The 26,630-nt window shown below is 39.0% G+C and overlaps 1 protein-coding gene across 1 annotated transcript in view; it reads right to left on the bottom strand.

Annotated features, from left to right (window-relative positions):
• Positions 1 to 10,935: 10,935 nt before the first annotated feature.
• Positions 10,936 to 26,630, bottom strand: part of CDHR3 (cadherin related family member 3) — a 97,984-nt gene continuing 82,289 nt past the window's right edge. The window contains exons 15-19 of the mRNA XM_073623551.1: positions 22,324 to 22,499; positions 20,886 to 20,899; positions 20,125 to 20,180; positions 18,741 to 18,789; positions 10,936 to 12,971 (exon numbers count right to left, since the gene is read on the bottom strand). Coding sequence (XP_073479652.1) covers positions 12,622 to 12,971; positions 18,741 to 18,789; positions 20,125 to 20,180; positions 20,886 to 20,899; positions 22,324 to 22,499 — 645 coding nt within the window. The 3' untranslated portion in view covers positions 10,936 to 12,621. The remainder of the gene's footprint in view (positions 12,972 to 18,740; positions 18,790 to 20,124; positions 20,181 to 20,885; positions 20,900 to 22,323; positions 22,500 to 26,630) is intronic.

Genomic DNA, 26,630 nt, shown 5'->3' with positions numbered 1-26,630 from the left:
TCAAATATTTACAAAAATGTAAGTGGTGTACTCACTTTTGTGAGATACTGTATATTCAAAACCCTATCTAACTTGGTACTACGGAGACTCCCCAATTAGAAGGGCAAAAGGGGTAGCAATAGGACTGGCTAGAGATCTCAGATTTAAAGTGGAAGACAGGAAAGTAGACCCGGAGGGATGATATCTATTCCTGAAAGGAAACTTACAAGGAATGGAATATACATTGGCTAATGTATATTGTCCCAACAAAAACACAAATGGTTACTTAAAAGAGGTCCTAGGTGAATTAATGGATTTTATGAAAGGTAAATTAATCTTGGCAGGAGATTTTAATTTTTGTATGGACCCATGACTGGATAGCATGTCACATGCACTCAGGACTGGCAATTATCAACTAAGAGGGATTAAGAAAAAATTATATCAATGTCAACTGGTTGATGTGTGGAGGACTCAACACCCGAGAGAGTGGGACTACTCTTTCCATTCCCCTGTGCTCTAGGCTAAATTACATCTTGGTGGAACATAGATTTTTGGAAACAGTTGAAAAATCAGCTTTTGAAATAACATCACTCTCAGACCACGCCCAAGTAATAGTGAAGTTGAGACTTACGGGAACTCAAAGCAGGACAAATAACTGGAGGTTAAATGAAGATCTAATACAAGACAAAGAAATACTGAATGAGTCCCCTAAGGAGTCAAAAGCCATAATATGGGAAGCACATAAAGCCTATATTAGAGGTGTGTTAATATCTATAGGCGCGAGAAAGAAGAAGGAAAAGGCAAAAGAAATAGAAAGGGTAATAAAAGAAATATATGAGTTGGAACAGATACATAAAAAGAAAGCCGACAATGAAGTACAACAAACATTAATAATAAAAAGAGACCAACTTAAAGACTTAATGGAACAAGGAACAAGAAACAAAAAAAATATTTAATAAAGTGGCAAAAGATAGATACAAATGGGGGAACAAACCAGGAAAATATCTTGCAAAAACTTTAAACAAATAAAAAGTCAATAAATTATATAGAAAAAATGAAAAATATGAAAGGAGAGATTCAATATGTAACATCAGATATAGCAAAGGTGTTCCAAAGTTACTATAGTTCTTTATATTCAGTAAGGGAGAAGGAGACAAGAGTAGAAGAAGAAGAAAGGAAACAACAAATACAGGAATATTTAAAAGAAGCAAAATTGCCTATAATCTTGGTAGATAAACTACAGGAGTTGGAAGACCCAATAACACAAGACAAGATCAGAAAAGCAATAAATAGTACAGCTACAGGACCCGACGGATTTCCTGTCAGATATTATAAAATATTTAAGGAACTACTAATTCCGAAAATGAGGGAATATTTGAATAAACTAGTGGAGGGGGAGGAGATGAGGAAGGAGTCAATATTGGCATATATAACAGTATATCCCCAGGAGGGAAAAGACAAAACATTATGCTCTAATTATAGACCAATAGCATTATTAAATGTAGATACAAAACTATACACAAAAATCTTAGCGATTTACAGCTAGCTTGATATTTACAGATGATATACAGCTTTGTTAAAATCTGGATATACTGAAATGAGAACTGTTATATCCTGCTGAAATGAACGGTTCCTTTTCTCTTCAACTGCATACTCTCTGCTAGAGTCCCAGCTATCGGACAAGCAAAGAGTAACTATTAGAGTATAAAATCCCTCATTGGCTTTTCTCTATTTCTGGCGTACACCTGGCCGGCTGTGGACCCTTAAAGCTTGGCCTCCTCACCGTTTGATACACTTGTCTATTTGGGCATGCTGTGAGACCCCTCCTATGAAGCAGCTCTTAAAAATAAATACGACTTAAAAGAGTTATACATGCCACTTAGTGAAGAGCAATAAAAAGGGGGTTTGAAGAAAATAGCCAATCTGTAGCCAAATCGGTAGCCCAAGGGGAGACAGTGTAGCCTGTCAGCTATCTATAGAAGATTCTTGGTTTTGTCCATCCTTGCCCCCGCATTAATCGGCTAAGGAGTCACTCGGCTACTGGCTGCACTTAAGCCCACTATCTACCTGCCCTGCATACACAATATTGAGGGTTGAGGATGAGGGGTAAACCAAATAAAGCAGGGGCTGGAAAAACAACTCAACCCACTGCCAGCCAGGAGGTATCCAGCGATACATGTCAGTAGAGACAAGTATGTCGAAAGATGGGTCTGGTAGCCCCTGACAGACCGGGCTAGCAAGGACATGGACAAATAGACAAAAACGGATAATGGAAGAAACTACAGCTGTAAAGACTAATGGAGGCCCCAAAGCACGAAGTGGGGAGCTTAAAAAAGGAGACCTAACCCCACCTGTTGGGGGCGAAGGGGGCCCAAAGAGGCTCAAGCAAGCATGCCCCTAATTAAAGAGGCTCTAGCGGAGATGCTGTCTAAAATTGAAACTTCACTGAAAACGGACATTGGAGCAGTTTGCGCAGATATTGGACAGGTCCTTGGCCGGGTGAAATAGATGGAGGAAAGGTTGGACACGCATGACCAGATTTTGGAGGAGATAAGCGAACAGATGAAGATTTAGCAGAGGGCTAATAAATCCCTACTATACAAAATTGAGGATCAAGACAATCGAAGTCGGCGAAAAAATCTACACATAAGAGGCATACCAGAGAATTATAAAGAGGAAGAGGTGCCAGCTGTGATAAGTGGTCTATTTAATCCCATGCTGGGTAAGGAGTCCACATCAACATTAAAAATTGTCAGAGTGCATAGAGTGATGAGATATCAAAATTAATCTGCCGACATCCCAAGAGATGTAATAGTTAGGCTCTATTATGCAGAAGAGAAAACAAGAATAGTGGAAAAAGTCCGATACTCAGAGGGAATCTCTTTGGAGGGAACAGTGCTGCAAATATATGCTGATCTATCAAAAGAAACTTTGACAAGAAGGAGGCTACTTCAACCCTTCACAGAGCAAATGAGGGCGTTGAATGGAGTTTCTCAGCTTGCCTTAAAGGGAAAAAAGAGGGTTGTACTGCAGTTTTAAGATTCCCAGATGAGTTAAAGGACTTTTGCAATAAGCTGGATATACTTTTGCCAGGGTGGGAGGAAGAAAATAGGGAATCCCCTCAGACCAAGCAGTGGACTCAGGCTGGAGGGAGAAGAGAGGGAGGCGATAAATATGGTTTGAGATATAATAACAGGGCAGAAGGACCCTCTTTGACATTGATGGCCCCCTCCTCTAATCAAATAATCCGTTTTTGTTTTTCTTCCCATTTATAGGTGATGGTTGAGGAGGGGTCTCTCGTCTTAAGGATAATATTTAAGTTTGAGACAGTAAATTAAAAGTGAAGCAGAAAAGGGGAGTGGCGGGAGAGTGAGGGAGGGATTGGGCAGTTTGAGGACCTAGCAGCCTGGGTATTCAGAAGTGTAAGGAGTGGTTGCCCCTTGAAGGTATGGACAGGAGGCGGCACCCAGTGGGAAGCTGCCAGATCCCTACACTGAACAAGAACGGTTTACTCGTTCAGTCCCTTGAAGGAATAACCTTCCTGGGAAGAGACATGGAGGGGAGAGTGGCGGGGAGATAAGGGATGGAGGGGGAGATAAGGGAAGGAGGGGGAGGTTTTTTTTTTCTCGCCTTTCCTCTCAGGATTTTGCTTTTTTTTATGGCTCCAATAAATTTAGTGACTTACAACATTAGGGGCCTCAATACCTCCAGTAAAAGGTATAAGGTAAATAAAGAATTACAGCATTATGGGGCAAATGTAATATGCTTACAGGAGACACATATTACACATGCTTTGGGGTACAAATTAACTTCCTATCTCTTCCTGACATGGTTTTATGGGGACTCAACCTCCAGCCGCTCTCGGGGAGTAGCATTTGGATTTGACAGGAGTTCTATTTTTATAAGCTGGCAGACCCTGAGGGAATGTTCTGGAGATTATTTAATATGGAATGTGCAGTTGCAAACATTTACTCTCCTAACAGGGAACCAAATAAGTTTCTGCAGAAAACCCTGAAAAGGCTAATGGCATTTAAAGAAGGGAAACTTATTGTAGCAGGGGATCTCAATATGTGTCTAGACCCATGTGCTGATTCCTCGGTAGGATCCACCCAATTTCAAAACAGAGTCAGAATGAAATAAGGAGAATAGTTGATTATCAAATAGTGGATTCCTGGAGGATTAGACATCCTGAGATTAGAGACCATACTTACTATTCCTCTGTTTATGGATCATACTCAAGGATAGACTACATATTAATAGACAACCAACTGTTGGTCTCTCTTGAAGATACCGTAATCAAGACCATTACGATATCAGACTATGCCCCAGTAGTGATTCAGTTAGAAGCTTTATTAGTAGTCTGGAAACTGAATGATTCTCTCATCCAAAACCCTAATGTAATTAAGAAGATAGAACAGGAGCTGAAAGGTTTTTTTCTCCATTAACGATACTGCTGAAGTCTCGCTGCCTATATATGTATAGCGTAAGCCCTATACATAAGGGGGATATTAATTGGGTGGGAACACAAAAGAAAAGAGAAAAAAAAGGAGAAGATGAAATCCCTTTATTGGGAGATCCAGGAGTTGGAGCAACAGACAAGGCCCAAAGGTATTCCAGAGAAGCAGGAGTTAATGGAGAAAAAAAAATTGCAGTACTCCTGGAACAAGAGAGAAAACGTGCATTTCATATAGTTGCGAAGGAAAGTTATTATAGTCAGCTGTATAATGTTAAGAGGAAGGAAAATCGGAAAGAGAGGGCGTTTCTGAAGTATGGGGTTATCTTCGGGAACTAGATCTCCCAACGGTGGCCAAAGATGAATTGGAACACTTAGAGGGTCTTATTACACAGGAGGAAGTGATAAGGGCAATAAAAGGCATCACCCCGGGGAAGAGCCTGGGCCTCGATGGGTATTCGATAATGTACTATAGAAAGCTCCAAAAAATATTAGTTCCCAGACTATGTGAAATACTTTAACGCACTCGGTGAGGGGGTAAATCTACGGGAAGAGTTATTATTGGCCTATATAACCCTTATCTTGAAGGAGGGAAAAGATTCTGTGACCCCAACGAGTTACAGACCAATATCACTCCTAAATATAGACATAAAGATCTTTGCTAAAATAATATCAGAAAGGCTAAAAGCATTCCTGCCAAGATGGATTCAACATGACCAAGTGGGATTCATAATGGGCCGTGAGGGGAGGGATAATTGTCTGAAATCATTACTCTTGATCCATGAAGCAAAAAAGTGTGAGGCCCTGGTCGTGCTTCTGTCAGTAGATGCCGAAAAGGCCTTCGACAGAGTAAATAGGGGCTTCATGTTAGAAACCATGAGATGTCTAGGCATGGATGATAGGATGATGCAATGGATTTCTGCATTCTACCACCACCCAATGGAAAAGTTTAGGGTAAACGGAGAACTGTCCCCCCCTTTGAATTATTCAACGGCACCAGGCAGGGGTGTCCCCTCTACCCCTAGCTGTTCGTAATAGCCTTGGAACCTTTTTTGGTGGCGATTTGTAAAAACACAGACATTAAGGGGGTGAGAATAGGAGATAAAGAGTATAAAGTGGCTGTGTATGCAGATGATGTACTTTTTTTATATCTCTAAACCCAGGTTGACTCTGCCGATTGTGTTAGAAAAACTGGATCAGTATGGGAAGATTTCAAATTTTAAGATCAATAAAGCAAAATCAGAGATCCTGAATATTAACTAACTTCAAATGGAGAACAATAGGCAATATAACCCAAATTCCCCTTTGTCTGGTGTAAGGAGGAGCTAGGATATCTCAGAGTTAAGTTAACAGCCTCCCCAATGACCCTATACAAGGCCAACCACATCCCAATTTTGAACAAGATCAAGGAATAGCTGAGTAGGTTAAGATGTAGACCCCTTTCATGGCTAGGAAGAATAAATATGTTAAAAATGAATATCCTTCCTAAGTTAATATATATTTTCCAAATGATCCCAATTACTGTACCCCAGGAATACTTTAGGAAACTGGAATCAATTGTATTTAAGTACATATGGGCGCATTAATGACCTAGGATCTCCTATGCCGTGCTGGTGAAGGGGAAGAAGGATGGGGGACTAGCAGTACCCGAATTATCAGGCAATTATAATTTCAGGATTTAGGGACTGGATATTTAATAAGGGAGTTAAAAGTTGGCTAGAGATTGAATTAGCACAAAGTAAGGTGGATATATGCAAAATGGTTTGGATTCCACGGTGATATAGAGAATTAGCAAATAGCACAAATTCACTCACCAGAAACACTTTCAGGGTATGGGATGGTCTTTGTAGGCTAAATAACTGGGAACATAATGCACCTTTAATTTCATTAATAGACACAAATTATTTTATGCCAGGGAAAGACGATTATTTGTATTTTGTCAGATGGGCAAAAAAAGAAGTCATACAGTTACAGGATGTGATGCAGAGGAATAGAATTTGCACGCTTTTTGATTTAAGACAAAATGGGGAAATATGCCCCTAGACAGGTGGAGATATACACAATTATTGCACTTTTCACAGTCACTATCACAGCCGTTACAGGGAAAGGAGAATTTAAGACCAATAGAGAAACTGTTCTCTTCCCCCTATGCACAAAACAGAGTATTTTGAAAATATACAAGATATTAGAAGAAGCAGAACCCGTATATCCGGCATATTTGGAAAATGGGAACAGAAACTGGGGCCTATCCAAGATGGGGAAAAAAGGAGGAAGGTTTTGAGATTGGCATGTTTTTCATCGATGGACGTTCAGAAAATAGAGATGTGTTTTAAGCTCTTTGCCATATGGTACTTCACACCGGAGAGAGCCCAAGAGTTTGGAGCGGATGTGCCCTCAACATGTTGGAGGGGGTGTGATTTCCCGGGGACTTTCGCGCATCTGTGGTGGGAATGTACAAAGATACAGCCATATTGGGAAAAGATTGTTAAGTTAACTCATCAAGTCACAGGAGATTATATACAAGTAGAACCATGTAGCTGTGTGTTCCATGATACGGAGAAAACGGTAGCCCAATATAAAAATACCAAGTATACATGAATGGGTTGTAAAGGTCAATTGAGTGAGATCCATTGAAGAAACAATGTACAGGGGGGAAGGAGGCCTTAGAAAAATATCACGCTATCTGGGGGAAATGGCTGTGCTTTAAAAAATCCATGCGCTACATGGTGTAGCTGGAGGCTTAGATTCATGAAAGAGTAGATAAAGATACTTGGATGATATAAGGAGTTGACAGATTCTTGAAATCAGAAAATGATAGAGGATAATACGGATCCGTTGGGAGGTTTGGGATGTGGAGGAGTAGGAGTAGAGAGGGAGATAAGGAGAGGCAAATAATATTGTTTGTTTGTTTTTTGGAAGGGTAGTGGGGGAAGGTTGTAATGGGAAGGTTGTGAATGGATTTAAATGTATGTAATATATATTGATAAAAGAATATTGAATAAAAATAAAAAGATAAAATACAAAGACTAATATTGTGAGTACGGTTTACAGGAACATAGTAAAATTCCTTGTATGAATTTCAAAATAGAGAGAGCACTATCAGTTCTTTTTCTTTTATATGGTTTATCCATGAGATTTAGGGAGCTGTCTTCATCGGAACAAGTATCAACCATGTATAGCTGATTTTGGCTTTTAAAGGGAAAAAGGCGCATGTGACCTTTTGATTTAAAGGTCCATATCTGAAGGTGAGTGCATATCTTTTACCCTTTTGGTGGTGGAGTTCTTCCTTAATTCACACTGTGGGATTTATGAAATTTATATTTGAAGATCTTATGTTTACTGGCTTGTGGCACAAACTTACATATGAATGAACTGATTATTTATGAATGATTTGTTGTTGTATCACAGATGTTATGAATTGAACATACTTTACATTTGGGTGGGTGGAATTATCACCTGCAATATATTCAGGAAGAGAGGATTAATTTGCACTCTTTATTATTATTATATTTTGTTAGCCGACATTGTTGCACTAGATTGTTAATATGGTAGATATGCTCTCCCCCAGTTACCCACGTTGTGCAGAATTATCATAGGGATGCGCATTTTGTACACCTTACTACTACATTTGGTCACCTTTATGGTAACTGTTTTTTGGCCTTTGTGCTTGTGATATTTACTGTATACATTTTGTGGTGCTCAAATACAGCTGAGTTCAGCTTTAATCATTGGGAGCCATGGCCCCTGGAATTACTGTGCTTGTGCCCAAAGGTATTTGAAGAATCCCCTCTCTGCCCTGGCCCACCTGCTGAACTCATGGGCCCAGGACCCATACAGGAGGGCCAGATCTTTCCCCCTATCGGTGGCCCTGGTGTATGCTCATAAAATGATTTAAATCAAGCTAATCTTGTTTACAAATATACAGTAGTTTCAAATAAATTATAAAACTATACATTCAATTCAATATAGTGTGGATACAGCCAAAGTTTAATATTATATTTGCATAGTTCAAGCATCAACCTTTACCAGTGTTATGGCATATGTTAAACTTCCATTACAGTTGTGCTCAAAAGTTTGCATACCCTGGCAGAAATTGTGAAATTTTGGCATTAATATTGAAAATATGACTGATCATGCCAAAAAAAACTGTCTTTTATTTGAGGATAGCAATCACATGAAGCCATTTATTATCACATAGTTTTTTGGATCCTTTTTAAATCACAATGATAACAGAAATCACCCAAATGGCCCAGATAAAAAGTTTACATATCCTGGAATGTTTGGCCTTGGTACAGACACAGAAGGTAGCACACACAGGTTAAAATGGCAATTAAAGGGTAATTTCCCACATTTGTGGCTTTTTAAATCACAATTAGTGTCTGTGTATAAATAGTCAATGAGTTTGTTAGCTCTCACATGGATGCACTAAGCAGGCTAGACACTGAGCCATTAGGAGGTAGAAATAACAGTCAAAAGACCTGCGTAACAAGGTGATGAATCTTTAGAAAGATGGAAAAGGATATAAAAGGATATCCAAAGCCTTGAATATGCCAGTCAGTACTGTTCAATCACTTAATAAGAAGTGGAAAATTTAGGAATCTCTTGATACCAAGCCAAGGTCAGGTAGATCAAGAAAGATTTCAGCCACAACTGCCACAGGAACTGTTCGGGATACAAAGGAAAACCCACAGGTAACCTCAGGAGAAATACAAGTTCCTCTGGAAAAAGATGGTGTGGTTGATTTAAGGTGCAAAATACGACGATACTTGAACAAAAAAGAGCTGCATGGTCAAGTTGCCAGACAGAAGCCTTTACTGTACAAGTTCCACAAAAAAGCCTGGTTACAATATGCCCAACAACACCTTGACATGCCTCATTGGCTTTTTTGTGGCATTGGCGCTGTAAAGGCTTCCTTCTGGCAGATCAACCATGCAGCTCTTTTTTGTTCAAGTATCATTGAATTGTGCCCCTTAAAAACAACCCCACCATCTTTTTGGAGAGCAGCCTGTATTTCTCCTGCGGTTGCTTGTGGGTTTTTCTTTGTATCCTATGCAATTCTTCCACCAGTTGTTGCTGCAATCTTTCTTGGTCTACCTGACCTTGGCTTGGTATCAAAAGAGCCCCTAATTTTCCACTTCTTAATAAGTGATTAAACAGTACTGACTGGCATATTCAATGCTTTGGATATCTTTTTATATCCTTTTCCATCTTTGTAACATTTCATTACCTTGTTACGCAGGTCTTTTGACTGTTCTTTTCTACCTCCTCATGGCTCAGTGTCTAGCCTCCTTAGTGCATCCATGTGAGGGCTAACAAACTCATTGACTATTTATACCCAGACACCAATTGTGATTTAAAAAGCCACAAATGTGGGAAATTACCCTTTAATTGCCATTTTAACCCGTGTGTGCCACCTTCTGTGTCTATACCAAGGCCAAACAATCCAGGTTATGTAAACTTTTTATTATGGCCATTTGGGTGATTTATGTTATCATTATAATTTAAAAGGATCCAAAAAAACTGTGTGATAATAAATGGCTTCATGTGATTGCTATCCTTAAATAAAATGATCAGTCATGTTTTCAATATTAATGCCAAAATGTCACAATTTCTGCCAGGGTATGCAAACTTTTGAGCATGACTGTATATACAGTAGCACTAGAAGAATATAGTTAAGGTGCCCATAGACTTTAGATAAATGTTATCCAATCTTGCTAATTACTGCTAGATTAGGAAATGTTCAAATATCTCTGGGGAGAATGAATAAATCAGGGTGGATCTTCCAGTCTAACCTCTATTGTTCTTCTAAGATAATTAACACCAGAAAAAGAAATAGGACACTCAGTAGATATTACTGCACATGTTTATGCCAGGGCAGTCAATGTCAGTCAGTAATCTGACAAATTTACCAATCACCATTTCCTGTTTATGGGCAGCTTTAGAGCTAAATAAATGTATAAGGTATGCAAGGTGTTAAAATGTTGTCACACAAAACTGAATGTGCCTGTCCTTAGCTGTATAGAGCAGTGTGTTTGGTAACCTGATCTCATTATTACTAATTACCTCTTCTAAAGCATTGCACAGATTGCAATGCTTTGTTCAGTATTGGCAAATAGCTACTTACGATTAGAATAGGATAAATCAAAAGACAGTAAGCTAATACTATTCTTTACAGGTGATGTACAAGTAATTTTAAAAGGTCAAGTATAACTCAATTATTTGATCATCGTGGTGACATGACTTTAAAGTATATAAGCAAATATACAATATGGGAGAAAAGCCATCCACAGCTTTGTGCTTCTATTCATATGATAACAAAGAAGAGATTTGAAGTGAATAAACGTAGATTAGCATGAAGTACATCAAATGATCAATCTTTAAATTTAAACCTGCATGCCCTATTCTTAAGTACTGATCAAATCACAAAAAGTGACTTTTGTACTGTAGGAAATGCTGCTGAAAATATTATGGTAGTTGTATTTATCCATCACAGAAAAATATGATACGATTGAAGTTTTATTTTATTTGTTTTAAAAATACAAGCATAAATAAAATTAAGAATATATGGAACTTTTAAAGAGTCATTTTATGGTAACATTTAATCATTTAAATTAAATCCCATGTCAGACATTTTTTTATATTTTGGATAGTATGGGAAAGAAGGGTTAGAACCTTTGTAAGCTTTTACTGTTGCCCATGTCCCCACCAGGGAGATTCATTCTCACTTAGTGTCTCTGTAAAACATACCCTTACATGGGGTGTCATGGGGGACATCCAGGTACGAATACACAAAAAAACTTGATTCTATCCCTTCTACACTGTACTATAAAATAGTGTGGGTTTTTTTTGTTGATTTTGTGCCTCATTGAACTTTTTATGTTACAGTGACAGGGGGACAGGAAGTGAGAGGAAATCTACAATATTTGTTTTCAAGCTCTTAAGTCAAATCAATTTACAAAATGACTTTTGACTTTAAAAGCAAAAATTACATTTTATATTGTGTTTTTAATTTGCAAGACTGAGCTTCATGAAGTGGTGTAGTATAATAATTCATTTAAGAATTTGTATGTCAATATTCTGACTGTGATGTCCTGATTTGATCTATTTTTTAGCATTTACACCATGTACACACATACAGTATAACTTAGCTAACAATTCTTATTTATTTTATACAAAAAAAAAAATTAAAAGACATGTATTCTTATTTCTCACTTATTCCATGTAAAATAATTATAGCATATTCAGTAGCTTTAAAAATGGACAATAGCTGCATCTAGCGCTCAAAAAGTTTAAATCATTGGCATACAAGGGATATGTCACAGAGCAGAATTCTAGAAAAGTAAGGCTAAACCCGTTTAACCTCACTACAAGGGGCGTTCCAAACTCAAAATGTGCATGTGGAGTCAGAGAGTCTGTGTCAGCCGCTTGCCTGTGTGTGAAGCTGCCCTAATCCTAACAGACAGCTGGTCTCTGTAACCAGGGAAAAAGCCAACCGTTCTGCTCCTTTTTTTCCTTACCACAATGGTGGATGGGATGTGTTTCAGGCAAGGCCTCCCCTTCCTCAGCCACTACTATAGTGGTTGGCCTGAGGAAGGGGAGGTCTTCCTCAAAATGTGTCCGATCTGCCAGTGCAGTGAGGAAGAGAGGAGAATGGATGTCTTTTTTTCTGATTATAGAGTTGTGAGGCTCAGGGCGGCTTCACAGGTAGGCTAACAGCTGACAAACTATCTCCATGACAGTTGTTCTTATGGTCCTTTCATCAAAGCACATACATGGTTTCCTACATCTCTAACTCACTTGTGAGTGCAGTTTCTATTGAGAGTTTATATTGTTTTATGTGCCCATAAAACTATGAGGACTCTTCTGCGCCCCTCTCTTTTTATGTAGTTCTAGATCCACTTGGAATTCCCATCCATATTTGGAGTTGGCAGCACCGGACTTTATACTGTAGTGAAAGTTCATTTATGTTTAGCTATTGGGCATAACCTTGAGATTACTTTGTTTTTGTTAATGTACATTGTTACAAAGTATTGCTTCTTTTTTCTTATTTATGCTTTGATAAACAGTTGAATTTCCTATGAGTATGAGGTTTAGCACGTAGTTCCTTCCAATTTAGCAATTCACTTACAGAGCGCTATTAGGGCATTTTTTCCTTTTGTCTATATTTTTAACAATAACCTTTGCTCACTTTACTGTATAGGAGTTTGGGGTATTTTAGGAGACACTTTTGGAGAGAGCTTTGGTGACACTGGAGCCCTGCTGGCAGGACTTTTTCTTCCAGGCTCCATAACGGGTGATGTTTGGTTAGGAGTTTGAAGTCTCTTAGGTGTTGCAGGTTTTGTAGCATTCTTTCCATCATCTTCCTTGGTGGGTGGTTTTTCCGTCTTGTTGGGTGTACCATGTAATGGTGGTGGGGCTGTAGGATCTGTGGGACCGACTGCTGTTTGCTGTGGACCTTGAGGTGTGATTATAGGCTGCTTTGTGTCTTTCCATCTTCTGGCACCAGATTTGGTATTATATTCATAAACATTTCCTGTAACTAGAAGACCAAGAAAGCTCTTAAGTTTTGGCACATATGAAAACAGAAATGGCAATACAGGCTTAACACTGCAAGGTAGAAGGTGCTCTCCTAGTTTGATTCAACATGTTGAACATGCACCTTTGTATGAGGGATTTCTTGTATTACCCAGCATCTAATGTTTGTATTTCTAGATAGTAAGTTTCTACCTTTTGGTTCTAATCAATTGTAATGCTCGATTCAGTATTGATCAACATAGCCTACAGCCTACATGTCATGGTTTTAGTATGCCCATTCCAGAGAATGAGTAAAACATCTGATAATATATAGGACATGTTATGCTGATACAACTATGTTTTTGATACAGTAGTTGTAGTAAGTAACAAACCCGTAATTATATACTATTCCAATACTGATTCATTGTCTAAAATGGCTGCTGAAGATCACAGTGATCATTATAGGACTGCATCCTGATATAACAATACTTGGACTATAATGTCAGGTTTTATAAGTACACAGTATGTGACAAAAAAAGATTAATTTATGAACACTGTTTAAAGAACAGTTATGTGTGCTAACAGACAGTATGCAATTGCAAATTTTTGGTTAGTTCTCTGGTTACTACTTATTTCCTTAGTATAAGCCTGTATGTGTTTAGTGCATAAATGTAAAATTACATTAAACATATGAACAACACGTGAGAAGAAATGTGAAAAGTGAAATTAGTTCTAAGCCTCTATTTTCCTGATTTCCAGCAAGTCAGTGAAATACACAGTCCAAATACATAGTTAACACCCCTGCCACAAACTACAATCTAGAGGGTGACCTCACTTGTCTCTGCTACAGACTTCCCAACTTCAAGATAACGGATTTAAGTTTGTGGATTAGACCATCTATTTAATAAATTTTTTACATATAACTTTCCCATATCAAGGGTTTTTATTTAGACCATCTTTTATTATCTACAGATATTCTAGCATCAGCACCTGATGAGTCGGATTATCGACGAAACACATCGAGATTTTGAGGCTGCAGTCCCCATTTCCATCATTGGTTTTATGGACAATGATTTTTACACCACAAGGTTTATTCCATCACACTTATTTACTATGTATATTTGCTTCCATGTTATGGCATTCATGTTTTACATTATGGTTATATTTAGGTAATGTTTACAAAGATCATTACACTCATTATTTTAGTGTGTTTGTATATGCTTTGAGCATTTACTTTTCATGTACGATGTTGCACATTTTGACATTTATGCTAATAAATCTTTACTCCCATATTGTGTTTCAGCCTGCCTCACTCAAAGTCCCATACTTTTTTATTATTTATTATTACTTTTTGTATTCAGATTAGGGATGGAGGTGCACTATCCCCCTTGTGCACCTCATTTAAAGTCCCAGTATATGTAGATATACATTCCCCCTTTTTTTGTATGTTTGAACCAGGGATGGAGGCAGAGCTTTAACACAAAAGGTAGCTTGTTGCTACCTTTTGAACGCTTATATACTTACTAGGTTGGAGGGGACTCTGCTTTGGATCCCCACCCTCTGGACGCTATTTATTGTTCGTGTACTTGCGGTGCGTTTTCATCGTGACACTCTCTCATTTAGAATAGTTACACAGCTCTTCCATTCCTGTTTTTTGTTCCCCAGTCTGTTTTTCTTGGGCTGCTCCTTGTCTTTTTCCTGGGAGCTGCAATGCACACCAGACACCGCTCCTGCCTCCCTCTGGTGCCTGTTGGCGGGGGGTTCGGGGCGTGTGGTCTCCTACATATTGGCGCCACGCACATGCTGCAATAGTGACGTCCTTTTTGGGCGCCGCCTAGTTCCCGCGGGAATCCTGCCATGGCTGATGCTATGGCGGGATTCGATTTGGCACCATTGATAGCAGACGCTTCCTGCCTGTCATCATTTACTTTTCATGTACAATGTTGTGCATTTTGACATTTATGCTAATAAATCTTTACTCCCATATTGTGTTTCAGCCTGCCTCACTCAAAATCCCATACTTTTTAATTATTTTTTTGTATCAAGATGACTGATTGGATAATAAAAGAGCATACCATACTAAAAAAGTTATCCCTATGCTCTACCTATCTTTTAGCAAATTTCTAATGTTAGAGTATCAACCTTGTGCCCTGAAGGGCTCACAGAGCTGATGCTCCCTTTCTCAGCTTAAGTGTGTAGAATAACATTTGAAAGCTGATATACAGATAGATTTTAGAAACTTGTACTGAGAATATTTTAAACCCATTTAACACTCTTTAAATAAAGCTGAAATTTAGGTAAAATGAAAAAAATCTTTACAGCTTTAGTCACATAACTCACCTGAAGTATGTACCACATTTACAGACAGTTGGATCCTGGATAAATCTTCACTGTAGAGTTGCTAGTCTTCTTCCTCTCTCTGAACTTCTAGTGTTGCAGTGGTTAACAGCTTAGGGTCTTCAGACAGAAAATCACTTTTGGGGATCCGACAAGGACATGCCCCATCCTTATTCCTTCATTGAGAAAAGTTCTTTCAATAATTACACTGCCTGTAACTTTATCTGTGAATGGGGGTGGTGAAGAATACTTTGCAGTGCCAGAAGTTCAGAGACAGGAAGAGGACAGGCACCCTTGTAGTGAAGATTTCTCCAGAATCCAGCTGCCTCCATGATGTGGGACATTCTTCATTACAGGTAAGTGATGTGACACTTTTTTTTTTTTTTTTTAGCTAAACTTCAGCTTTAATACTTAACTGGATTAGAGGGTGGTGTAATCTTAAAGTTGTGCTAAAACAGACCCTGGCAAATTGGTTCATGGTTAGATGGGATTTGATTTAGATATAAAGGATGTGCTGCACTCTACCTCCACCAAGGATTGCTACAGCTTTTAACACCATGATCCTAACCTCATACACTCAGACCAAGATGCCAATCAGTCCCACATCATCAAGAATGTTACATATAATACAGCAGAGCCCCTGCCAACAGATCCATAAATATTTCTCTCCACTGCCTTATCAGTATGTACATCGCCCTCTCCCTACTGTAAGTATGTGCAGTATGTAAATTTTCAACCATAGCTGTTCGGTATATTTTTACCCCAACACTAGTATACAGTATAGTCATATTCCAAGGACACATTTATTACCAACCCCAGCCACAACACTCACTTCCCCTCAGTGGTTACGTGGCTCCTCTAATTTGGGGCATAGCACTCTGCACCCTTATACCAGATTAATGTGCACTGCAGCACAGCATGCCTCTTCTGTGACAGAATAATGTGCCAAGATAGCACCCTGACACTAAGACACCCCTACGAAAAGTCCAATTCACTTTTGTTACATGAACAACTTTTAGATAATCGTGACTAAGTTGTGGTTTGTTTACTAGTAAAGTTGTTTGCAATGATACTGAAGAATGCCAGTTACCGGTGAATAGAGGTGGAAGAACTATGCTCTTGTTTGTTATATCCATTTACTTTAACTCAACGGTGGTTCCCTTGCTTGTTTACAGAAGGGAGTGGTAAGCTTAAGAATCTTTGAAAATAATCTCCCTAGTTGATACATCCATAAAGCAATGATGTTGATTGAACAACAAACAAAAAAAAACTTTTTCCATTATTGTACTTCATCAAGCATATGTGTGCATACTACATTTTTGCCCCTCATACTCCCAATTGTACCATTATTTGGGGCTAACAGATGAGCCAGTGGATGCTACCCCCCCCCTCCACGTACTTCCTGACAAACCTTGTCCAGCATTATATGCTGCTATATATTGACATTAAAACACAGTGGCGGCTGGTGGTATTTTTTTTGTGGGGGGCAGCAAACAGTGCACCTGCAGCCACCCCCCACCCCCCCACCCCGCAGGCGGGTTGGTCGGTCGGTGCATTTAACCCATCCATAGTGGACAATCACGGGCAGCTTCTCCTGCTCTCCTCCGCGGGCATCATGACAGCTTCTCCTTCCCCTGCTCGCCTGCTTTGTCTCCTCCTCGGCGGCCAATCAGAACACTTCTTCTTTCGACCAATCAGGAAACGGATCTCAGACCCACTTACTGAGTGGTGGAGAGGAGATTTTGGTGGAGAATAGTGAATATTCATTAGCTGTTCTCACACATCTGGGTGGGCTCAGAACGCATTCTCTGCACCCCAAGCCCACCCTATTTTGAAGCCTATTAGAGCCTCTGGCTCTAATCAGTGCTTCAAAGAAACACCCACCCCGCATTGGAATCCATGCTCCCGCATCCTGAAAGGGGCCGAACGTATGGATGGGGGGGCAGTGCCCATGCGCCCTTAATGGATGGGCCACCCCTGTAAACACCTCCTAATAGTCAGCCTGTCCTCCATTCATAAAAGCTGTAGTACGGCTTCAATGAATGGCAGAGCTAGGTGGAAAGGGCGGACATAGTCGGGCACTCTTGAAGAGAGCCTTTGACAATCTCTTAGTTGTATGAGGGGCATAAAAGGAGGAGAATTTCACCTAACAGAAGAGCAGTGTTGCCAACCTAACAGATTAAAATTTACTGACACAACACCCACAATTTACTGGCACAGCCAAGTTTTAACGGGCAGTTACAAAATTACAGTTTTAAGTACAAATTTCACTATTTAGGCTACAAACAAGTACAATATGTAATTAGCAATGTGATTTAAGGTAGATAATAAGGGAAAAAACATATTTCTTATTTTATTTTCGATATAGTAAGTAAGTAGCTCAGGGACAGCACTCAGGAGGGCAAGAAATTAGAATGGGCAGCACACACATGAAATTGACTCTCACAGCGATACTGATAGCAGTGTGCAGCAGTACAGATTACTGACAGGTCACGTCCCCTCCAGCGTCACAGTGACAGTTTCTCTCCAATCCAGGTGGTCCCTCCAGTCCAAACAGCACAGATGGTCCCACTCCTGGCCTGTATGGTCTCAGCTGGCTCCGGGCCGAGCGTCAGAGCCATATTTTCTACTGGCAACCTTTTCTTTTTACTGGCATTTACTGCCAGGAGAAAAATTGTCTTTTTTTTACTGGCTGCCAGTAAAAATACTGACGGTTGGCAACACTGCAGAAGAGGCATCAGCACAAGGAATGCATCTTACCGATGGTAAGTTATATCCTTTGTGCTGATTTTTGTGTTTTTTGTTTTGGCTGCAGTTAGACTTCAAACATTCTTTTGCCAAATATATGTATGATCTTTACATTCATGTGAGATTCATGCACACTACATTTCTAAAAAAAAAAAAAAAAATAGTTCATACATACAGTATGTTGCTTATTTTCTCTATTTAAAGCGGGGGTCCACCTATCTATCGTTTTTTTTTTTGAGTTCATTCACAAACTTTTCTTCTCAGCATTACATACTCACATATTGTGTGTAATATGTCCGCCTGTGTCAGATTTCGTCTGAAAGAATAACTTATATTATTCACTGCAGGCGGTTTCCATCTTCATTGTGGGCATTTGAAGCCCACAAGCATTTATTTCCTGGATGTGGTGGATGCTGTGCTCCCAGCATTCACCGCTCGTTCCCGCACATGCTCAGTGGCATCCTGGGAAGCCTGAGACTAGCTCCCAGGAGTCTGGGAGAGGCTAGAAACACGCCTACTCCCACGGGAGGAGAACCAGGAAGTGCAAAGAAGAATAGAAAAATAAAAGGTAATTACGGCAAATTAAATTTTTTTAAACGGCATGTCAGCATCTAGGCAAGGAAGAGAATACATACAGATATTGTTCAAAATTTGGGTGGAACTCCGCTTTAATTGATGCTAGCTGAGTTTAATATAGAGCAAAACTTACTTGGATCTATAGCCTCCCCATCAAAGACTGTGTTCATTTTAGTCATTTCCTGTGTAAAAAGCAGAACATGATTTTGCATCAATTCAGTTCATACATTGTATAGTGTGTGTGTGTGTGTACTGTATATAAAATTATTTTTACAAACATTTAGTACATGACACAGGCTTCCCACAGCACTATAGGTTAGATAGCAGAGATTGCACAACAAGGCTGACTGCTTTGAGGCTCCATTTGTCTGACTGAAACCTCTGGTTGAGCTGTCTGATCACTAACAAATCACTGCAATTGGTTTTTCACAGGCTTATTAATCAAACTAGCAAATATGGAGCATGAAGAATGTAAAAGGGAGCCTAGAACTTTACCTACTGGTTATTCTTTTAGTTGTTACCGTAATAAATAAACAAATTAAGTATAAACTACACTATACTTTCCCCTTAAAGAGGACCTCTTTCCCCTTCCCACTCTATAAAACTGGCAACAATATATAAAGAGGGGAAATAAACAAGTATTTTTACCTATGTCAATGTGACTTTTCCTTAATTTTAATAGTTTTTATTCTGCCTCTTTGCTGCCTGGGCCCCCATTCCTATGCCACCATTTTGAAAAATGTACTTCATACTGCACATGAATGAGATGAAGCTTGTGACATCATGTGCCTCATCTCACACATGTGCCGTACGACGCGACATGCTTCTGTTGCAATAAAACAGAACCCTTCTCCTGAAATCTTGCAAGATCTTTGGGAGATCTTTTTTTTCTAGCAGCAAATGAATGTAATTTTGTAAGACACATGCACAAAATGAGGCTTATGATGTCATGCTCTTTATCTCGCACATACGCTGTACGATTTCTGTAAAGTAAATGGTGATGTTGCCTTCCCAGGAGGAATCTGTGCGGCCGGAGCTACGTCATCACTGCTTTAGGGGAACCAGGAAGCGTAAAACTTTTTTTTAATAAAGCGGTGCTGATTTTACATCAGGATGCAAAGATGCACCCTGATGTGAATTTTAGGGAAAAGGAAGAAAGGTCAGCTTTAAGTACAGAACTCTCAGAAAAATGGTCAAACTACTTTCCTTTAGGAGGTTTGGCACATTCTTTTTGTCTGTGGGGTATTGCATCATTGCATATCCGTTGATCCTCCACCATTTTTGCTATCTCAAGGTCTGCAGCTAATTTTTTTCTGCTATAATCTTGATTGTCAACACTACATACATTTTCCCCCTTTCTTCCAAACACTTAGGTTGCCTTAAATGACCCATCTGATCTCTCAGAGATACTACTTATAGCCGTGAAGCATCCTGATCAAGAATAAATCACTTCTAATTTGGTTCTGATAACTGAATGGTTTTGGTATCTTAAGTAGTCTTTGGAGATGGCAACTTACCCACACAACATCTTGCTTAACCTTCTTCTTTTCTGTAAACGAAAATATAAAACATGTAAAACATGTTTACAAATGCACACTAATTAGATGTTTTATTTTGGGAACATTAGGATTTTAAGGATTAAATTACTTTGTAATTCTCTTCTATTCTATGCATACACCCTTTAAAATGTTAATAAATTGTTCCCATTTTTTATGTTTCTTTATTGTCTTTTATTGTCTTTGTTTATCATTCTTTTTATCTATTTAAATGTTATATATTTGCCTGTTTTGAATTTTCTCTAGCATTTTATTTTTTTTTCTAGTGTATCCAAATTAGCAGCTTTTCAGTCTTCAGTAGTAAACTATAGTTTGTTTTTATTAAGAACGTGGTTAGTTGCTTATGGCTGCTTGTGTATGAGACTATTAACCAAATTTTTTGATATTCAACTAATATGAAAGTGTTAATACCGCTGACATTCAAAATACTGCAGATCAAAGAACATTCTGAAATCTATCTACAAAACATTCTATGCGTTACATAATAGTTGACAGTGTCCTTTAACATTGTACAGAGATAGACTAGTAAAATGTAAGCTGTTTTTGCAGGTGCAGATCCCTACTATTTTGGTACTTTGTTCTGTTATGTACATCAGATCATCAGAGCTTCTTTAAAACCACACTTGATGTGACAATTTGGACATATTTATTAAAAGTTGATGGGGTCAATTTTATGGATCACAAGAGAAACAAGGCACATAGATAATCATCTGTGTACTTACCAACTGGTTTAATTCTGGAAAGAAGAAAAACATATTGATGTTAGAAAAATGCTACATGTGACACAGACATTGTCCTTACAACCAGTTAAAAAAAGTAAAGAAATACTCATATGTGGAATTTAGAATTTCAAATTTTCAGAAGGACCATTTTTGCTAGGTTAGTAATATATCATAGAATCAAATTGAATGGGAATACAGTGTCTAAAACAATATCTTAAAATGGCATATAAAACACAGCACTCATATTCCCTTAAAGCTTAAAGAGCATTTTGATATACTGTATATAAATAAGGAATTTACAGTCACATGATTAGATCTAGTAACCACTTTCAGTATTGGTAAGGAAACAGCAGAAACAGTAACAAATATGGAATTTATCTATTGAGAAACTTTAACTTAAGCTGGCCATAGTTGGGTAATTTTTTGAAACCAACAGACCAAACAAATTGGATGATTGAATTGTCCCTCCCTAGGACGACCTGTCAGAATACACTGATCAGCGGTTGCAGCTACTGATCAAGAAAAGTTTCTAACTTGTCCATTCCACAGAAGTTGCTCTAATGAGTGACTTCTGTCAAAAAGAGATGGCCACACACTGATCGAAATTCAGCCGGTCCCTGCTGAAGTAGCTGAATTTCGGTCTGTCTTTGGCCAGCTTTACTTTAATCTAAAAGGTTGTCCCTGTTTGAGACCATTCCAGACAACAGTTCTGGGGATCCTTCCTCTTACACTTCCCTCATTTGGTACTATACAATGTGAATGACTAACTCACATTGGGTGCCCTTGAATGTGGGCTTGATTTTCCCTTTAAATGTAATGAGACTCTTTTGCTGTATAGTCGACTGGCATAACTAGAATACCAGGAAAACTAGGGAAAAGAAGTCTCTGCAAAAAGAGATACCTCCACAAAACTGTATGGAGGGGATCATTTACTGGAAATCTTTTCCTTTTCTGGAAAGCTTTCAATAAATCATGTTTTTTTTTTTTTTTTAGAAGCCACAGGCCTCAGTGATCATGAGGTTGATTTACTATAGGCAAATAGACTGTTCACTTTGCAAGGGAAGTTGCACTGTGCAAGGGAATTATCCCCAGAGTCTTTTAAATGTGGTGAAACGTCACATTGCAAAGAGTACCCAATCACATGAAATAAAAAAAAAAACAGCATTTTTGCTTGCACATGATTGGATGATGGAAGCCAACAGAGCCTTGCCTCATTCACTTCTGCTCTGGGGATAATTCTCTCTGCAAAGTTAACAATCTATGTGTAAATCAAACCAGCGTCTTTGTCACTTGACTTCAAAATCTTCTTTCATTGTGAAGGTCACAAAATTATCTGAATGGATACATATTCTGTCTTTGATACATGACAGACCAAACCTTGTTGTAGGCATATAAAAACTACATTTAAATTTGAAGTCGTTTTGAACTGAATACTCACAACATTTCAGTATCTGGCTTGGGACTTCTCCTGCATGGACAGTATTTTGCAATGAGGTAACCCAAGAGCCCGAGCAAGCCAAGAAGAAGCAAACAGCCAACTGTGATCACAAAAGGCACATACCATGCAGCCCCCGAATACACATTTTCTCTATTCACTACATAGATAACACTAGGCTGGAAACATACAAATAGAAATTATTAAAATCATGCGTGAAATATTATTGTTATTAAACTGAATAAATAATTTTTGCAAGATATAACCAGCAAGTATAAGTATTTGATAAAATGTGCAATGAGTAATTTCTTCCCCCTCTCTGCATGGTATGGCAGGCTACATTAAGAAACAAATGGGGAATGTGGGGGGCTGCAGCAGAATAGAAACGTCCTTCAGTGTTATGTAATTAGATTGGATGGGGGGGAGTCTCTGGCAGCCACACAGAGGGGAGCAGTGAGCTGCTTTATGGCAAGGCTATATGGAACCTATTACTACAGATTTTACTTCTCTTTCAGCTCAGCAAACTTGAACATGCTAGAAAATCAGCTTAAAGTGGAACTAAACCCTCCTCTCCTTTACAGCCAAGGAAGTTGCCTTCTTAGCCTCTATTTGATCTGCAGTTGCCATGGTGCTGTACATGTGATTTGTCATGACACTAACAATTGATGGTTTGACAGTTCAGTTCAGAGGACAAGTAACTGTGACAGTTATCATTCACTGCACGCCTTGAATGTACCAGTTTTAGGAAACCATTAAATCGATGAGCTTAGTTCCAGTATACCAAATCATACTTTCACAGCTCTTATATAGTCATTATTCATCCTTTTTCCCAGTGACACTTGTTAACTTAAATATTGAAATATCTATATTGCAGTTTCACAACAGCTTTAAATACTTACCTGATATATAGAGATATAACTAAATGCAACAGGTTAAGGACCTGAAGAAGCAATCTGTTCTGTATGGTACAGAAACCGCCTAGTGCTAATCAGCCCTTTAGGCTGGCCGTACATGAACCGATATGCATGACCTGCCTTACAGGTAATTTAGAATAAAATTTAGTATACTTTTTTATTCCTAATTTGCTTACTTGTGATTTAGTAATCAGAAAGGCAAAACACACATGCAAAAAAGAGAAATGCTGATTTATTCTGAGCAATATCAGAACACAGCTCATAAATAAAGTGGATCAGCTATAATGCTCAGGCTCGGTACTGGGCTTGTTAGCCTTGCAACAACTGCACACCCTTTGGTCATGTCTTATGCTGGCTATACACTATACAAAAAATCGGCCGAAAAATCATTCATATAGACACTTTGTTCGTTTTTCGGCAAGTTAATGGGCACAAATCTATAATTGTTTGTGACGTTTTTGTGGAAAAAAAAAACGAACGGCAAGTTTGGAAAATTTCTGCCGAACGTACGATAAATGGCAAGGTTAAAGTGTTTCCTGTCCGAACTGTCTGCACTAGGTATATGTAAAAAAACGAACAAAAAATTATTTATTTATGTCCACTGAACGATTTATCGGTCATTACATGATGGCACGATCGTTTGCGGTCACGGTCGAACGCTCGTTTTTCGAAAATGTGTTCGGCCGATATTTCGTATAGTGTATGGCCAGCATTAGTGTGTAAGATCTCTGCTAAAAGCTTCATCACCTTGTCACCTAGAGAGATCAGTAACAAATGCACTGTATCAGGTTTCCATGCATGTCAGCAGATACACATTGTAAAGCTCTAATCCAGTCATAGACAATATGTGATTGTGCGATGTTGTGAATGGTGATAAAGAAACAGTCTTTGTTCTAGTGGAGGAAGGAAATGCAAGCAATTTGAAGACTGCCATTCAAAACATCAGAGGTGACAGAGTAGAAAAATGCCTTTAGAATTTTTAAGCCACTTATTTACACAAACTCTGTAAATACTGGATCTGCCGTGTTTCCTTTTTATATAACTTTAGGCTGCAATCACACTTGAGCTTAGTGTCTTTGGTTGCAGGTGCTTTTGTGGGCGTCTGAAGCTAGATTGTTTTAATTTATTATTATTTTAGCCAATGGAAATCTAGTTACTAGGGAAATAAATTGTGCATTTTTATGTGTGTTTGCACATTTTTTAAGGCGCTCCCATTTACATCTTCTGGGACCAAAAACACCTGATGCTTGTAGCTCTGAAGAAGCATATGTACTTTTTCAAGCTAGAAGCTTCATGCGACATTATGCTCAAGTGTGAACAGGCACAACTGAACACCATTGGATTTTGGATGGTAAAGTGTTTGTTAACCTAACAAAAAATGTAAAAATATCCTGTTCCTTTAAAGCATGTTATACAGCACAGTGCTTGTGCTGTGTCATTTGCCCCCCTGTATCACCTGAAATACCTGGCTGATCCTGCCAGTTTCTGCCCTCCCCTTTGTAAACTGACCACGGTATACCATGGCTGCTGAGCTCTGACACCGTTGTCAGTGTACATGCCTCCATCATCCGCTGTGTCACCTGTCTCCCCTCTGTGCTCTCCTCCATCCTCTCCCCCCTCCCTTCCCTGCCTGTCAGCTCTGTGTCCGTGCCCGCCCCCTCCCCTTGCTGCTCAAATTAGGGTTAAATTTGCATTATCCTCTCAGTTGATTCATTTAATTTCCTCCTGTGACAGTGCTTTATAAAAAAAATTCAGCTATATACCTGTTTACAGAGCATCGATCGGCGCTCATGTGACCCGCCGCCTCTCTCCTCTCTGACATGACAGCTGCAGCGAGCAGGGCCACCTCTCTCCTCCTCTCCTCCTCCCCTCCTCCCCTCCTGACTGATGTCAGCAGGGGATCCCCAGTCCCACCCGCTGCAGCTGTCAGGCCGAGAGAGGAGAGAGCATGTGAGCGCCGATCAGCACTCTGTAAACAGGTATATAGCTGCATTTTTTTATAAAGCACAGTCACTGGGGACATTACATGAATCAACCAAGAGGAAAATGTAATCAAGAGCAGTGATACACTTAACTCCTTCATCGCCCCCAGTGGTTAACCCCTTCACTGCCAGTGTAATTTACATAGTAATCAGTGCATTTTTATAGCACTGATCGCTGTATAAATGACAATGGTCCAAAAGTGTCCGACATAATGTCGCAGTCACGAAAAAAATCACAGATCGCCGCCATTACTAATAAAAAAACTAATAATAAAAATGCCATAAAACTATCCCCTATTTTGTAGACACTATAACTTTTGCGCAAACCAATCAATATACGCTTATTGCAATTTTTTTTACAAAAAATATGTAGAAGAATACATATCGGCCTAAACCGAGGAAAATTTTTTTTTTAAAATATATTTTTGGGGGATATTTATAATAGCAAAAAGTTAAAAAAATTGCTTTTTTTTTCAAAATTGTCGCTCTTTTTTTGTTTATAACTCAAAAAATAAAAACCGCAGAGGTGATCAATTACCACCAAAAGAAAGCTCTATTTGTGGGAAAAAAAGGACGTCAATTTTGTTTGGGTGCAAGGTCGCACGACCGCGCAATTGTCAGTTAAAGCGACGCAGTGCCAAATTGCACTGGTCAGGAAGGGGGTAAAATCTTCTGGGGCTGAAGCGGTTAAACTATGAAAGTGGGAGAAAGTACTTTACATTTTAGGCTGTGTTTGTACACAAGAGGTTTTTTTTTATGCTCAGCTGGCCAATGATTTCCTGGCATAATTTTTAGGTATTCGTATTTGCTTCCTGTTTTGCAGTGCTTTGGGCTTTACTGCTCCTTATCAAAATGCAAGTCTATGAGTAGGCCAATTCATTAAAAACATTCTCGGTTTGTGTGAGAGAGTATTTGCATTAAGCCACTAGTTGTTACCTTCACAATTACACAATTCACTCCACAATTCACTATTACCTTTTGTACCACCACCCCCTCCCTTTAGAATGTAAGCTCTACGAGCAGGGCCCTCCTGTCCCTTCTGTATTGAACTGTACTGTAATTGTGCTGTTCCCCTCTCTACATTGTAAAGTGCTGCGTAAACTGTTGGCGCTATATAAATCATGTATAATAATAATAATGGACAGGGAACGCTTGCTAGCATGTGAAAGTCACTTGAAAAAATACTTTAGGGCCTCGTTCACACCATACGTGCATAAACACTGATGGAAAAAACGCTCAGAGATTATTATGAATGCTGCTGCTAGACTAATACACCTTACTAACCGATACGTGACTGCTGCTCCTCTCTGCCAATCCCTTTGCTGGCTACTCCATCATATAAAATTCAAAATGCTAACCACAACATACAAGGCCATCCACAACATCGCCCCCATCTACATCACCAACCTCATCT

The sequence above is a fragment of the Aquarana catesbeiana genome, linkage group LG03 (genome assembly GCF_042186555.1).
Source record: "Aquarana catesbeiana isolate 2022-GZ linkage group LG03, ASM4218655v1, whole genome shotgun sequence".
Taxonomy (NCBI): Eukaryota; Metazoa; Chordata; class Amphibia; order Anura; family Ranidae; genus Aquarana; species Aquarana catesbeiana.
Note: the sequence above shows the minus strand (reverse complement) of the source record. Positions and strands in the feature narration are given on the sequence as shown.